General features: G+C 49.0%; 1 protein-coding gene across 2 annotated transcripts; it reads left to right on the forward strand.

Moving 5' to 3' along the window:
- Window positions 1-3,535: 3,535 nt before the first annotated feature.
- Window positions 3,536-16,111, forward strand: CENPV (centromere protein V). Of its 2 annotated transcripts, XM_047833023.1 has the most exons (6): window positions 3,536-3,987; window positions 6,670-6,768; window positions 8,103-8,172; window positions 14,276-14,390; window positions 15,292-15,381; window positions 15,709-16,111. In XM_047833023.1, exons 1-6 carry the CDS (start codon window positions 3,593-3,595, stop codon window positions 15,831-15,833), a joined length of 894 nt encoding a protein of 297 aa, XP_047688979.1. In that variant the 5' UTR covers window positions 3,536-3,592; the 3' UTR covers window positions 15,834-16,111. The 2 variants fall into 2 exon arrangements, with proteins under 2 accessions (XP_047688979.1, XP_047688980.1); XM_047833024.1 differs by lacking the exon at window positions 15,292-15,381.
- The last annotated feature ends 660 nt before the right edge of the window (window positions 16,112-16,771 follow it).

Here is a 16,771-nt window from a genome sequence, read left to right on the forward strand (position 1 = left end):
CTTTTTGTACCATCACCACCCAACACTTTCCACAATACTTCCTTGCTTTGGCCAGAAGCCATCAGCTAAGGTTGGAAAGAGTCTCTGACTTCCCTCGTTTAGTTTTGGAACCCCATTTACTCACTCTCCACCAGCCTGGGAATGAATATTGGGTCCTCAGCCCTGCCACCCTCTGCTGTCATCGTCAGCTGATGCGGCTTTTTAGCTCAGGTTTTGATAAAGTGAAAAGAACAGTCACCAGGGGTACTCACACCTGCCAGCTCTCAAAGTTCTTGGTGGTTAAACTCGGAGAAAGGCCACAGAAGACACTTGTAAGCACACACGATCCCTCTGAATGAATTTTCTTTTCCTGTAATTGCTTTTGCTTTTAAAAATTGAAGAAGTTTTACACAGGGTTCTCATGTGGTCATCTTGCAATCCGTTTGGGTCTAGTTCGGAATGTGGCAACTGGAACAAAAAGAACCTTGAATTCGGTGCATACTTTGGTTTTGGTGCTGCTGTTTCTCACGGTCCTCAGCAGGGATTAAAAAAGAACTCGGCGTGCACAGCAGATCCCCGAAATTGGCGGGCTTGACTTCCTGGCAAATCGCTGCGTTTTTCCACTTTTCTGTTCAGGACCACTAAATGCTGAGATGTGGATGCATACCGAAATAAAAGCGATTCACTGTGTTCAAAAAAAAAAAAAAAAAAGTGAACACATCATACTCTTAAGGTAGCTTGAAATGGAGAAAACAATTCAGAGTTATTGCACATCCAGAACCCAAGAAGAAGGCAATTAAAGAGGTGTCTGACCCTGGGAATAACATTGATTCAATCAAGAGTGACTAGCATAATAGGAAAAAATAGTCTACCTCTCAGATGAGTAGTAGTGAAACAATATAAATTAATGGAATGAAGTTAGGTATATTTGAGAAAATGAGTGATTTTCATAGGATAATGGTTGATGGCACAGAGTATCAAGCAGGCTTTTTTTTGTTGTTGTAGAAATAACAGCTGATTCTATACTTTATATGGAAACTCACAGGACTTAGAAAGGCTAACCCAATCTCAGAGAAGACCAAATCTGGAGGGCTTCCTCTGATTTCGAGACTAAGCCAAGTGAGACAGAGTGGCCTTGGTGTAAGGATAGCTAAGTAGATCAACAACTAGATATTCCCTGAGTTGGAGCCCTGCACCGGACTCTGTGCTGACAGAGCAGAGCCTGCCTGGGATTCTCTCCTCTCTCTCTGCCCCTCCCCTGCTGATGCTGTCTCGCTCTCAAAATAAACAAACATTAAACAAGAAAAAAATTAACAAGACTGACAATACTGAATGTTGTGAGAGTGTAAACTGATGCTCTCCTACATTGCTGGTGGAGTATAAAACGGAACAGCCATTCTGCAAAACTGGCAGTTCTTACAAAAACATAATCTATGACCCAGCAAGTCCACTCCCATGTATATAGTGAAATGGGTTCACAGGAAGACTTGTACGCAAGAGTGAATGCAAATGGCAGCTTCCTTGCATAACTGTCTCCAAACTGGAAACAACCCAGATGTCCATCAACAGGAGAATAAACTGCGATGTACTTAGAAGTCAAATATTACCTAGTAATTAAAAAAACAACTGATACACAAAACAGCATGGATGGTTCTCAAGAACATTATGCTGAGTGAAAGATGTAAGACATAAAAGAGTCCAAGATGTTTTTCAAAAAATTGTTGACGTTCATTTTTGAGAGAGAGAGACAGAATGTGAGCAAGGACAGAGAAAGAGGGAGACACAGAATCCAAAGAAGGCTCCAGGCTTTGAGCTGTCAGCACAGAGCCCGATGCGGGGCTCAGGGCTTGAACCCAGGGCTTGAACCCACGGGGCTTGGGGCTCGAACCTGTGAACGATGAGCCATGAGATCATGACCTGAGGCAAAGTCAGACACCGACTAAGCCACCCAGGCGCCCTCTAAAATGAATTTCAAGAATAGGTAAAACTAACCTATGTGACAGAAGTCAGGATAGGAATCCCCTGTTTTCTTTTACCTGAGAGAAACTCTCTGGAGTGCTGGAAATGTTCTATCTTTGAACTGGTGGTGGTTACATAGGCTTTGCTTTTAAAATATCTGCATTTTGCTGTGTATAAACTATACATACCTTCAATAAAGAAAACAGGAAAAACTGAAACTATAGATTATTTGGAATTTTTTAAGAAAAAAAAACCCACTTCATATGAAACTCTATTGGACACAGTTAAAGCCATACTCAGAGGAAAATGCATAGTCATTAATATTTTGATTACCGGGGCGCCTGGGTGGCTCAGTCAGTTGAGCGTCCAACTTCTCCTCAGGTCATGATCTCTGGGTTCACAAGTTCGAGCCCCGCATCCGGCTCTGTGCTGACAGCTCAGAGCCTGGAGCTTGCTTCAGATTCTGCTTCAGATTCTGTGTTTCCCTCTCTCTCTTCCCCTCCCCCACTCCTGCTCTGTCTCTGTCTCTGAAAAATAAATAAACATTAATATTTTGGTTACCAAAAAATACTAAAAATAAACTATTTAATTCAATAAACTATTAAACTAATAAGGTAAAAATAGTGTTAATAAAGAGGAAAGTCGAAATTAAGGAAGTAGAAAATAAAACAGTAGAAAAATGAGTAAAAGAAAATGATATTTCTTTGAAGATAGGAATAAAATAGAGCAAGGAATAGGTTTAGCAAATACCTGGGCGCCATCAGTGGTTCCTGTGATTTTTGTCTTGAAACTTTGGTGCTCTCCTAACCGTGGGATTTGGTGCCGTTCATTCATTTACTAAATTTAAAAAAACAATCTGTTGAGGGGCCTGGGTGGCTCAGTCCGTTGGATGTCTGACTCTTGGTTTCCGCTCCAGTCATGATCTCTTGGTTCGTGGGCTCCAACCCCCGGGGACGGGTCTGCGTTGGGAGTGCGGAGCCTGTTTGGGATAATCTCTCTCTCTCTTCCTCTGCCTCAACCCGCCCCCCCCCCCAAACTTGCGCTATCTCAAAATAAACAAATAAACATTTAAAAAAATCTGTTTCATAATCTGGCAAGAGAGACCAAGTTTAAGAGCCACGATTTCAGCTGCTATTTGTCTGGCAGACGGCAGGTGCCTGGCCATTTGCACGCATGAGCTCATTTCAGGTGCACGATGGCTCCTGCAAGGTAGGTACTGCCCTCCTCTTGGAGACGAAGTTACCCCAGGCTGGCCGCTCCGATGTGGCTGTGCATTCAGGGCTGACCCTGGACTCTCCAGGTCAAGAATGTAGGGAATCAGAGGGGACGGAGGCTCCTCCGCAGGTGCCAGTGGGCTGTGGGTGTCGCGAGCGGAGGCCCGAGGCGCCGTCCCGTTAGGCCTGCAGGGTGGAGCGGGCAGGTGCAGGCCCTGAGGCGGGCGGGAGAGCGGGGGCTGTAACTTGCAGCCCCGGGGGCGGGGGGAGGGGTAAGGGGGGCAGCCAGGTGCCACCGGCCGGGGCCCCGGCCGCGGGTGCAGCGCCCCCTGGGCGGGTCGGTTGGCTGGCGGACGGGGACGCGCGCGGGGCGGCACGGGGACGCGCGGGGCGGCGGGGACGCGCGGGCGGCGAGGCCTGCGCGCCTGGCTGCGGGAGCCATGCGGCGGGCGAGAAGCGGCGCGGCCGCCAAGCCACGCGTGCAGAAGCGGCCGGGAGCCTCCGGGGCCCCCGCGGCCGCCCCCTCGGCCCCCAGCGCCAGCCGCTCCCGGCGCTCCACGGGCCAGGCCGGGGGCGAGAGCAGGGCGGCGGCGAGGCAGCCGTCGGCGAAGCGGCGGCCGACGCAGTCGTCGCCGCGGGCCCAGGAGGCGGGCCCCGGGCAGCCGCCGCCGGAGCTGCCTCTGCTCCCGCCGCCGCCGCCGCCGCCGCCGCCCCCCCCCGCCTCGCCCGCTGCCTCGCTGCCCGACCTGGGCGACCAGCGGGAGCGCTGGGAGACGTTCCAGAAGCGACAGAGGCTCACCTTCGAGGGCGCCGCCAAGCTGCTGCTGGACACCTTGTGAGTGCGGCCGGGGCCGGGCGCGGGACCCGGCGCCACGCGGACGCCCTCAGCGCGAGAGCGGCTGCCGCGGGCCGGGGCAGGTTTTCGGCTCCGCGTCCTTTCCCGCACCGTGACCCACGCGTTCCCGGGTGCTAGCACCGGGCGCGTCTCTAAGTGGCACGGCCGCGAGGCTTGGCTCGGGGCCGGCGTGCGGCCCTTGACGGGGCACTGCGTCCCGGAGCGTGAGAAGAGCCGCGCCGCGTCCTGGGACACAAAGGGTCTTTCCCGGGGACAGCCATCGTGCTCGGGACGTTGTCCCTCGTCTGGGCGCGCCGAGGGTGCGGGGGGGGGGGGGGGGGGCTTTCCCAGCGAGGAGACGATAAAGCCCACGACTTTGTGCTCCTACCCGGGTCGCTTTTTATATTTGCGCACGTGTTTTTGGAGAGGGGGGGGCAGGGAGAGGCCGGCGGGTGGGCAGAAAAGCTGGAATAGTTTGGAACCAACCGGGAGGCGAGATCCCGTTATTGTTCCCGGCGCTCCCTGGGAGGGAGCGGAGTGCGGGGGAGGGGGTATTGATCCCGAGAGAAGCGCGCGCGAAGAGATGCTCGGCATCCGGGACGGCTTCGCGGGTACCTAAGCGGAGGGAGGGGGCCTCGATGCCCCTGGGTGGCTCGCTCTCCTTCGCGCTCCCCCAGCGTTGCTCCCGCGGGAGAAGAACCCCCAGGACCTGAGACGGATGGGCCAGGGGAGGATTTCAGAGTGTCCGTGGTGTTAGAAACCAGCTATGAACTCCGGCAGCGGCTGCCGGAGCATCTGGATCCCTACCCCGTAGGACAGTTGTGCTGCAGAGAACTATTTTAGCACCCTAATAATCTAGCTCCGTGTCCGTGATTTTATGAATTACGAAGAGCAGTCAAAACCACAGGAAAAACCAGGCCGACCTAACAATTGCATAACAACCCGAGGGTTACGCCTTTTCTTGATCAAAAAATGCTCTTTTGTCCTTAATCCAGAAGAAAGTGGTTAGGGTGCGTCTTCTCGGAGGTGGAATATTTGCTTACCTGTGTGCTTCACTTTCTGATTTATCATCTTGGACTGCAGGCTGAACATTTTTTTTTTTTTTACATTCGTCATTAAACATTTTTGAGCCCCTATGATGTGCTGCTGCCCATTGCTAGGTGTAAGGGCTATAAAGACCCCATGAAATGTAAAACTCAGATTTGTAGTAAATTTTTACTTTAAAACAAACTTGATAACTGGTCAAGAAAATGATTTTAAAATGTGGATAACAGACAAGGGAGCTCGTTTTGTTTTTACCTGTCAGATTGGTTTGAGTGCGTACGCTTATTTTAAAAACCCAAAACTCACTAAATTAACTTACATGCAAAAGAATGCCTAACTCCGCACTGTTTTGTGAAAATATTATTGTATAGAAGGAAGTCTGCAGGAATCTATTGCATATAGTTAACTGTGGATTGCTCCGGGTGTTAAGATTGTAGGAGACTTTCTTTTTTTAACATTATCAAATGTTGTAACGTTTTAATTTTTTTTTTTTTTTACAATGAGCGTTATTTGTATGTGCAGAAAAGATTTTAAATACAAGTTCCCTGATTCAACCTGTAAAGAAACGTGGAATAACCAAAAAAATGCAAAATAAAACTGCATGTTTTTCCTGTAATTATTGCTCGAGCAGGGACAGCAGGGGCACTTCTCATTGCTGAGAAGTGTTCAGCCCTTTTGGAGTGCAATTTGATGTTACTTATCAAGCTTAATAAAGTTCAGTTAAGGGCCTGGCTTATATATGTTTTAAAAGGATTAAAATAGCATGTCATATGGGGCGCCTGGGTAACTCAGTTGGTTAAGTGTCTGACTCTTGGTTTCAGCTCAGGTCATGATCTCATGGTTGGTGGGTTCAAGCCCCACATGGGGCTCTGCTCTCACAGTATGGAGCCTGCTCAGAATTCTCTCTCTCACTGTCTCTCTGCCCTTCCCTCGCTCGTGTGCTCTCTGTCTCTCAAAATAAATAAATAAACTTAAAAAGAATGTAATGTGTACGTATAGCTCTGTAAAGAGTCCTGTATATGCAAGATACTGGTGGGGAATGTAGCAAACATTCCAGAATTCTCAGAAGAAGCCTTTTCCCAACTACCAGGTTCAGGTCCCCTCATTTTAGTTTTTCCTAGCGGCTTGTACTACCACAGTCCCTTAAATACTACTTGGGCCATTTCTTTGAAGGCTGCCTAAGGTTGCCAGGGCCAGGAGCCTTGTCTGCTATATCTCACTGTTCTCTCCCGGGTGTCTAGCTCATTTAAAAAAAATAAATAAATACAAATTAAAAAATCCAGGTAAGTCTTTGACATGTAAATATACATGTTTGAGTGGATGGGATCAGGATCCTCCACCCAAGTCCCATGGTGCATATTATTGGAATGTTTTATTTTTGCGACCTAATAGAATATAAGAAATTTTTTAAACGAGAGGTCATCGAAAAGACCTTTATAAAAGGCTTTTCTTTTATAGCATTGCCAGTACCTCCTCAAGAGAAGACTTTTGTCCCATCCTGCTTCCTTCTTCCAACAAGGAGAGAGAGAAAGAGAGAGAGAGAGAGAGAGAGAGAGAGAGAGAGAGCGTGAGCTGTGCAATAAGGTCCTGCCTGACTGTCCAGAACTCCTTATCTTTCTGATTTTTTGTTTCCCGTAGCGAATACCAGGGCCTGGTGAAACACACCGGAGGCTGCCACTGTGGGGCGGTTCGTTTTGAAGTTTGGGCCTCGGCGGACTTGCACATCTTTGACTGCAAGTGAGTTTGCTCTTCCTGAGTTGCTGGCGGGGACTTGAGAGTTAAAACGTCATCTGGGGAGTCAGGGTACCAGGGAGACAGCGTTGGCCACCAGCTCATCGCTGTTGGCTTCAGGTGATGGGTACATAAGGGTTCCTTCTATTTTTTTTTCCCTTTTGTATATACTAGACGTTTTCGGTAATATATATTTTTTTAAACATGGGGGGAAGCTAAAAATAACCGAGCCTGCTCTGTGAGAAAAAGAGAGAGAGAGAGAGAGAGAGAGCACACAAGCGAGCTCACTCCTACAGTACATTCCCCGGGTGACACAGAGCAGGGCCCTCCAGGCTTATGCCTCCCGGCATCACCCCTCAGACTGTACTGGTGGAGGGTTGACACGGAGCAGTTAGCTGGGAGGCAGGTCAGGCTGGGCACGGAATGACAAGCCTTGGTTGGGCACAGTCCTCACAGGAGTCTAGAGGTGGGGGTACGCAGGGGGATACGAGTGGAGGCTGTGCACACCTGGAAGCTTCCATGGGCCAGGCCCTCGGGCTCTGTTCTGGCTGAGGCAGATGGTCCCAGCAGGATTCACGGAGGGCCCGCTTTGAGCACCTTCCCAGGCCAGTTGTCATAAAACAAAGGCACGACAGGCTGTGACTTCTGAACCAATAGTTAGCAGGCAACTAGTTGTTCAACGGGATCTGGTCCTTTTTTGCCCCCTCGACGGTGCAGTCCCTGAATCCCATAGGGATGATACATAAACACCACGGAATTACTCACATGGAGAACCGACCAGGCTACTAGCAGTGGAGTCCAGATTGGAGAAGCAGCACCGTGGGGACAGTTTGTTAGAGGATTCTGTATGAAATTCGACCTTTTCCTCAAAGGCAGACGGAAAAGGGGGATTTAGATTTGATTCCGAAGATGGTCATTCCGAGGATTCATCCGACTCGGAGGCCAGGCTTTCTGTGATGGACAGATGAGGAAGCAGGATACCCAAACCGCCTTGTCCGCTTTAGGTGTGGGGATCCCGGAGGCATAAGATGGTACCCATGCCTGACATTTGTTTTCTAAGTGTTTCTAGAATCCAGCAGTTCCCGTCACTGTAATAGGGTGGGGGGGGGGGGATGGTGTGGGAGGGTAGGCAGCAGGAATGTGGTCGTGATGGTCCGGTTTTCCGAGGGGTATGCAGCTTTGACCGCTGAGCTGAGACCCCCGGTGGCCCGTCCATCTGCGTGAGCTCCCCTTTCCCTGAACGGTGCTGACAGGGGCTTCACCTCTGGGGACATACTGGTGTGTGTGTGGGGGGGGGGTGCTTGTTTTACAATCTGGGAACTGCTCTTTTTTTTTTGTAGCTGCAGCATTTGCAAGAAGAAACAGAATAGACACTTCATTGTCCCAGCTTCTCGCTTCAAGCTCCTGAAGGTTAGTGCTAAGAGCAGGTGGGAGGAGCCCCTGATTCCTGGCGGGTCCCCTGTGGAGTGCGAGACTCTGGGAGCACAGCAGGACCTCCCCAGGGGGCCTTCATTTTCCTTGTCACCCCAGGTTTCACGTGTATTTCTACAAGGCTATATTATTTTCCCTCTTGAGATTTTGGATGAAGGTTTGATGTGACTGTAGAAGCATTAAAAATAGAATCAAAAAATAAATACGGTTACCCAAATCCCATCAACCAAAGGTAACCACTGTTACATTTGGGTATATATCCTCGTGCATTATTTTCTATGTGGGTAAATACAACTAAATGATAATAATATTGTATATGTTATCAGAGTAGGATTTTATCTTTTTTTTCTGTTGTATAACCAACTTTTATCATTTCCCCATGAAAAATATATGACTTAAAAACCTTGTTTAATGATGAATTAAAATTTCTATTGAGGTATAGTTGATATATAACATTAGTTTTAGGGGTACATCATAATGATTCAATATTTGTATATATTGCAAAATGGTCAGCACAGTTAGTCTAGTTAACATCTGTCACCACCCATACAGAATATTTTTTTTCTTCTGGTGAGGACTTTTTTTTTTTTTAATGTTTTATTTATTTTTGAGACAGAGAGACAGAGTGTGAGCAGGGGAGGGGCAGAGAGAGAGGGAGACACAGAATCTGAAGCAGGCTCCAGGCTCTGAGCCATCAGCACAGAGCCCGACGCGGGGCTCGAACTCACAAATGATGAGATCATGACCTGAGCCGAAGTCGGTTGCTTAACTGACTGAGCCACCCAGGTGCCCCATCTTGTGATGAGGACTTTTAAGATTTCTTCTCTTAGCAGCTTTCAAATACACAGCAGCAGCATCGTTAACTATAGTCACCATGCTGTGCGTTACATTTCCAGGCCTGTTTGTAACCAAAAGTTCGTAGCTTTTGACCTCCTTCACCCATTTTGACCACCCACCCCCTTGCCTCTGCCAACCACCCGGCTGTTCTCTTAAGCTTAGTTTTTTGTTTTGTTTTTAAATTCTGCATGTAAATGGGATTATACAGTATTTGTCTTTCTGTCTTATTTCAATTACCATAATTCCCTTAAGGTCCATCCATGCTGTCGCAAATGGCAAGATTTCATTCTTTTTAATGGCTGAATAGTATTCCATCGTGTGTGTGTGTTTGTCTGTGTGTGTGTGTCTGTACATCGTACCTCTTTATCCATTCACTCATCAGCGGACGCTTAGGTTGTTTCCGTATTTTGGCTATTGTAAATAGTGCAGCAATAAACATTAAAATGGTGAATTTTATGGTGTGTGAATTATATCCCAGTTTTCAAAATCAAGTGCATTTCCAATACAAATAATGGACATTAAGAAATAAATTGAGACCATCATACCATTTGAAGTAATGCAAAGAAAGTTAAATACTTAGGTGTTCAGTTAACAAAATGCTTCCCTGATCTGTGTCCTGAATATCATAGAAGGTTGATGAAGTTATTGAGAAGAACTGGATAAGTGGACAGACACCATGTGTCTGTGGATGGCAACATAGTATTGATGTTCGTTCTCCCCACCCCGCCTGCCTATAGGTTTAATGCAATTTCTGTCAAAACCCCAGGAGGGCTTTTGCAGACATAGGCAAGATTAACTATAAAATTTATTGGGAAACACACAGGCCCTAAAATACCTAAAACAATCTCCAGAGAGAACAGTGAAGTGGAACAAAGTAACTCCGCTTGCCACGAAGGCTTATTGTGTAGACGTAGTCATGAAGGTAGTGTTACATGGTCAGAGATGTGGATCAATAGAAAGGAATAGAGGCTCAGAAGTAGACTCAGTGCCATATGCTCAAATGATTTTTCAAAGGCACTGTTTCCTTGTTGATTTTCTGTCCAAGTGATCTATCCATTGACATAAGTGGGGGCGTGAAGGCCTCTCCTATGATTGTTATTACCGTCCATTTCTTTATGTCTGTGAATAGTTGCTTGATGAATTTAGGTGCTTTCATGTTGGGTCCATAGATATTTACAATTATTTACACTCCGTTGGATCGTTCCCTTTATCATTTTGTAGTGTCTTTGTCTCTTTGTTTTAAAATTTTTATTTTCTTAAATGTTTATGAGAGAGAGAGAGTGTGAGCATGAGCGGGGGAAGGGCAGGGAGAGAGAGGGAGACACAGAACCTGAAGCAGGCTCCTGGCTCTGAGCTGTCAGCACAGAGCCCGACACGGGGCTCGAACTCACGCGAGATCACTCGAGATCTCGCGAGATCGTGAACTCACGGACCGCGAGCTCGTGACCTGAGCCGAAGTCGGACACGTAACCGACTGAGCCACCCAGGCGCTCCCCGTCTCTTTGTTTTAAAGTCTGTTTTTTTCTGATGGAAGTCTTGCTACTCCAGCTTTCTTTTTGCTTCCATTTGCATGGTAGATGTTTTTTTGTCCCTTCACTTTCCTTCTACATGTGTCCTTAGGTCTGAAGTGAGTCTCTTGTAGGCAGCATGTGGATGGATCTTGCTGATTTAAACACTTTTTAACTTTACTATTTTGGGGAACTCTTTTGTGCTGGGTGGAGGTTTTGAAAGGTACACATGTAGATCTTCCCTCCATTGTCCTTCAGCCCCTGAATCTCTCCCCCCCCCCATCATTTCCTAATGTATTTATACGGTCATTCCTGTATTTGCAGCATATTTTGTTATGTGAATGTACCATAAGCAGTTTCCTGTATTTGAACTTCTAAGTTGAGTGCAGTTACAAACAACACTGTGATGAACCTCCCCGTGTATAAATCTTTGGTAATTTAGCAATTCCTTTAGGATCAATTCTCTTAGAAATAAAATCTCTGGTCAAAGAATATAACCTTTTTAAAAAAGGCTTTGGCACACCGGTGCTAGTACGGGGTAGGATGGGGATTCAGTTGCTCCCTCGGTTCCCGTTGCCCCTCCTGTGGTCTGACAGACTTCTCTGTGCTTTGGTGTAATACTGTGTTTCCATGTCTGTCTCCTTTATTAGGGGCTCCCAAGTGCCACCTTTTGTCAGCTTCCGGTCTTGTGGGCGTGGCATCGAACAGGCCCTCGGGGTCTGGGAGGAAAACCTGAGTGAATGAATGAATGAGTGATGGTCTTTCCTGGTTAGTGAGATTTTTAATCCCAGATGCTTGGGGCTTATTTGTCTCCTTTTCTTTGTTTGCCCCTTGATCCTTTGTGGGGGCGCCCCGGGGAGGAGGGGCACGCCCGGGCAGCACACTTCTCCGTCTTTCCCGTAAACCCGGAGAATGCCACTGTGCTCTCCTCGGAAGCCTGCTGGAGGCTGTGGCCCCAGTTCAGCTTCGTCCCTGAGCACCTGTGACAGATGGTTCCCGAAGGCGTCAGCAGGTACAGCCATTGGCTCTTGGGTCTTGGAATTGATACTTTTTTCCTCCGTAGGCCTGTTGCTCGCTGCATTTTCCTGGTGCCCTAGAGCAACATACTCAGCCCCAGCCTGTGGAAGGAGTGATTTTCTGTTTGTTTGATTTTTAATTAAGTGCAAAACCTCTTCATTCAACAAGTATTTCTGGGACCCCCCACATGGCCCAGCACCGACCCACTGAAACCCAGCAGCCAGCTCAACAGACAAGGCCCTTGTTCTCTTAGTTGATGTGTTTTAAGTGGGCAGACATATAAATAAGAAAAAGTCCAGTAAGGCCATGTGGAAAGTTAAAATAGAGCAATGTGATAGGTTGCTGGGTGGCTCGTGTAGATCGGTTAGGGAAGGTCTGGCTGGGGTTTACATGGCGAAGACGTGGGGGGGCCGGGGCTGGAAGAGTGTCCCAGGCAAAGGGAGTGCTTGTCGCAGTGGGGCACGTGCTTGGCACGTCTAAGGAGCCGAGCAGCGGCCAGACGGGTGCTCTGTGGGGTGCAGGTGAAGGAGCGGACCCAGATGGGATCAGGGACAGAAACGGGACCAGACCAGGAGACACTGAAGGCCGTGGAGGGTTTTGAGCAGGGTGGTGACAAGGCCCGCTTGGACGATTTCAAAGCTCGCTCTGGCTGCTGTGTGGGGAATGGATTGTGAGGGGGTAAGCACGGAGACAGGGAGGCAGCCAGGAGGTTGCTGGGGGGGGGGGGGCAAGGGAGAGGTGATGGGAGCTTGGGTTGGGGTGGTAGTCATGGCGAAACAGATATTTGGGGTTTATTTCCCAGCGGTGGCTCTCAAGCTTCAGTGCGTGCAGGGTCAGCCAGAGGGCGTGTTAAAGGAGATCGCCGTAGGGCTGGGAGGGGAGGCCCAAGAACTGACCTTTCTTGCGCTTGGGACCACACTCGGAGAGCCACCGCTTCAGGCGAAGGGTGAACCGGGTTAGACAAAGGGTGTCTAGGGGGAGAAGGGGGAAAGAGGCATCCGAGTCACATCCACGCTGTGGGGCCCGAGCAGCAGCGCGGCGATGGCGAGGCCAGCTCCCGGGGGAGGAGCAGGCATGTGGGAGCACTGGCCGCGGGGGTTCTTTCTCAGAAAAGTCCAACTGAGGACGGGGTGGACCTTCACCGAGACGGAGATGGAAGTGGGCAGCTGGGTGCGCCGGTCTGGAGTTGACAGCGAGCGGAGTTGCCGCTGCTGAAGCATTGAACTGTGAGACTGAGTCGCCGACACTCAGAGGCTTGGGCGGAGGGGCCTGAGAAGGATGGCCACCGGGGACGGAGGAAAGTCGGTCGAGTGTGGTGTCCTCAGACAACCGGTTTCACAACGGAAGGACTGGTACCGAGAGGTCAGGTTAAGAGGAGCACGTTGGGAGGGGGGGCGCCTGGGCGGCTCAGTGGGTTAAGCGGCCGACTGTTGGTTTCAGCTCGGGCCATGATCTCACGGTTCGTGAGTTCGAGCCCCGCGTCGGGCTCTGTGCTGACGGCTCGGAGCCCGGAGCCTGCTTCGGATTCTGTGTCTCCTCTCTCTCTGCCCCTCCCGTGCTCGTGCTCTGTCTGGCTCTCTCTCTCAAAAATAAACATTAAAAGAAAAAAACAGAAATGGTCAAATAAATACATACATACACAAACAGGGTAATAAAATGGAAATGATAAGCTACTACACAAATTATTTCATACCTCGTTTCTCAATTAATGTTCAACCTTGGAGTTTGTTCCATGTTAGTATTTGGAAGTAGAACTGTCTCACTCTTTCTAAAAGTTGCAGTGTCCCCGTTTCATGGGTGTCCATCATTGCTGTGACCAGTGTTCTGTTGGCGGCCGTTTTCCGTTTTTCCAATTATCTGTAGCCTTGTTTTCAACAGTGCTGTAGTATCTGCATACGTACCGTTGGATGGACGTGGAATTTTGATGGCAGGATAAAGTTCTAGAAGTGGAATTTCTGTGCTAAAGGATGTGTTTTTCAATTTTGGTAGATGTTGCCAAATTTTAGCAGTTTACGTCCCCATGGCTGGTATGTGAGAGCGTGTGTACCAAGTTAACCAACTTTTATTTTGGCCCACCTGCCAGTGAAAAAAATAACCTTGCAGTTTATGAGCGCGAATATCATTTCATAGGTGGCACAGTGATTTGCTTTTCCCTTTTCTCTGTTTGCCCGGTTCCGGGTCCTTCTGCCCAGTTTCCCGTTTGTATTATCCGTTAAGGAAATTAGCCCTTTGACCGCGATGTCTGGCAAATATTCTTTTCCTAGTTTGTCCTTAGTAGATGAACTCCAGTAAAATCAACACTTGTCTTAAGATCTCGAGCCGTGCTGTTTGGGGACAGGGAGAGCCAGTCCCTGGGGTGAGCTTTTAGGCCCGGAAGGTGGGCATTTTCTCTTCCTGACATTGACGGGATGTGCTGTCTTGCCGTGGATCCGGGACCGCTTGAGGCTGAGTTGTTCGGCAACGCACTTGACAAAGAGAAGCCGTGAGCTGCCACGCTCAGGGCCGATGTGTCTCTGGGCGGCGTAGGTGGGCCCTTGTCCCGGAGCCGCCTCCAGTCTCTGCGGGAGATTGGACATGTCCTCATAATCCTGAAAGCCCTACAAAAGGGCTCCCCTCCCCCCCCCGTTGAGCCTTTTAAAAGATTTAATTTTTTTTGATGACCAAAAAAACCACCACCTCTTTGTAAAAGGAGAACATCTATTTTGCCTGTTCTTGCTTAGGGAGCAGAGAGTATAACCACATACACGTTCAACACGCACAAGGCGCAGCACACGTTCTGTAAGAGATGCGGCGTTCAGAGCTTTTACACTCCCCGCTCGAACCCTGGAGGCTTCGGTAAGTGAAGGGAATGGGCCGCCAGCCCAGGGCAGGCGGGGGTGGTGGTGGGAGGACACGGAGACGCGCCGTGTGGCTGCTCCAGGTCAACGCGGGCCTATTTGGCTTGCCTCTTGCTTGGCCGGGCCCTTCCACACGCGTGCTACGGAAGAACAGGGCTCTTTCAGCCAAGGTTCTTTTTTTTTTCTCTCTCAAACGATGGCATAGAAGGTTGGGTCTGGTTGTTCGCCCAGAAACCTTCCTGGGCCGGCTCTGCCAGACCTGCGTGTCGCTGGGGCTGACATTAAAGGGTGGACGGAGAAGAGGCGACAGGCCGGGGTTGGGGCCAGGGGGGCGGGTAGGGGAGGGAATTTTAACACCCGTGATGGTTAAAGGGAGTGAAGGAGGCAAGAATGGGGAGGATTGATAATGCCATTTAAAAAATTACTCCGTTTGGGGTGCCTGGGTGGCTCAGTTGGTTAAGTGTCTGACTCCAGCTCTGTCTGTGAGTTCGAGCCCCACGTCAGGCTCTGTGCTGACAGCTCGGAGCCTGGCGCCTGCTTCGGATTCTGTGGCTCCCTCCCTGCCCCTCCCCCACTCAACGTTTTGTCTTCTATCTCTCAAAAATAAATAAAAATGTTAAAAAATTAAAATACTCCGTTTGTTTCAAACACACACAGCAGAATCCCCAAGCCCCTCTTCAGGTGCAGTTAGGGTCTGAGGAGAGGCAGCCAGCTTGGGACCCTTGTTCAGGATGACCGCAAATGCAGTGTGAGTTGAGTGGGAAGCAGCAGGTGTTCCCTGGGATCTGGTGCCCTCCAGAGCTGTGGTGGGGCTGCTGTGACCGTGGCGGTTTTGTGCCTTATGGTTGGGGGCGGGGTGTGACAGCACCCTTGTCCTCCCCGCCCCATTTGTTCACCAGCTCCCGTTTGTTCCTCATCTGTCCCGTGGAGAGGCCTTCCTGCCTGCCTTAATCAAGAAAGGCTTTCGGGAGGTACAAGATCCTATAAAGGTGGGCAGGTGTTTAATGCTTAGGAAGTTCTATCTAAACCCTGGAAGAGGCCTGTGGATTCTTCAGGCTGCCAGTCAGATGGTTCTAGGCTTGAATCTTTGTACTCTTGGCGTGGCACCGAATGGTATCCAACCTTGGCATCCCTGGTTTAGGAAGTCTGGTCCCCATCTGAGAGGTGAGGAAAGCAAAGCTTTACCAGCGTGTCGCTGTTGATACACGGATCGGCGGTACGGCGACGCTTGTGGGTGTGGGTTTGTCCAAGAGCCAGCACAGTACCTGCTGTCATTCACACCTGGGACCTTGCTTTTTCTGTGTCACCTCCCCTAGGAATCGCCCCCCATTGCCTAGATGAGGGCACCGTGCGGAGTGTGGTCATTGAGGAATTCAATGGCACCGATTGGGAAAAGGCCATGAAGGAGCACAAGACCATCAAGAACATGTCTAAAGAGTGAGCTCCTGCTTCGCCCTTCCTGAAAAGGAGGAACGATGGGGGCCAGCAGCTTTGCTGTCCCCGCTGCACCTCAGTGGTGCTCGTGAATGTGGCTGACTGGGGCCACCGGCTCCGTTGGCCAGCGGCCATCTGGATGTTCGCAGTTCGCTCCAGCTACCAGTTTCTTTAGGCAGCTCTTTGTCCTTCCTCAGCCCAGATTTTGATGTAGGCTAGTTGGTATCCTTTCTCTTCTCAACTTTTGTGTGATCTTTTAGAAAAATAAATATTTTTAACATGAAAGCAGTTGCCGCGGTTTATCATTGTCTTTGCACTTTGATTTTGCTTCTGAGGCCAGTCATTTAATAGCTGATTGATTGATTGATTGATTATTTTAGAAGGGGGGAGGGGCAGAAGGAGAGAGAGAATCTTTTTTTTTTTTTCCTTAACTTTATTTATTTATTTGAGAGAGAGACCGCACAAATGGGGAAGGGGCAGAGAGAGGAGGGGAGAGAGAGAGAATCCCAAGCAGGCTCCACCCTGCCAGTGCAGAGTGTGATGGGCTCAAACTCATGAAACCACAAGATCATGACCTGAGCTGAAACCAAGAGTTGAATGCTCAACCAACTGAGCCACTGAGGCACCCCTGATTTCTTTTTTTTTTTTAATTGGGGTAAAATACCCATAACATGAAATTGACCATTTTAATCATTTTCAAGTGTCCAGTTAAGCAGTGTTAAGTCCATTCACGTTGTTGTGCAGCCAATTTCCAGAACTTTCCATCTGGCAAAACTGAATCTCTCTACACATTAAAGAACAGCTTTGAATCTCTCTCTCTATATATGTATATGTGTGTGTGTGTGTATATATGTATGTGTGTGTATACACATATATATACATATATATGTGTGTGTATACACATATATATACATATACACACACACACATATATATACACACATA

The sequence above is a fragment of the Prionailurus viverrinus genome, chromosome E1 (assembly GCF_022837055.1).
Source record: "Prionailurus viverrinus isolate Anna chromosome E1, UM_Priviv_1.0, whole genome shotgun sequence".
NCBI classification, from domain to species: Eukaryota; Metazoa; Chordata; class Mammalia; order Carnivora; family Felidae; genus Prionailurus; species Prionailurus viverrinus.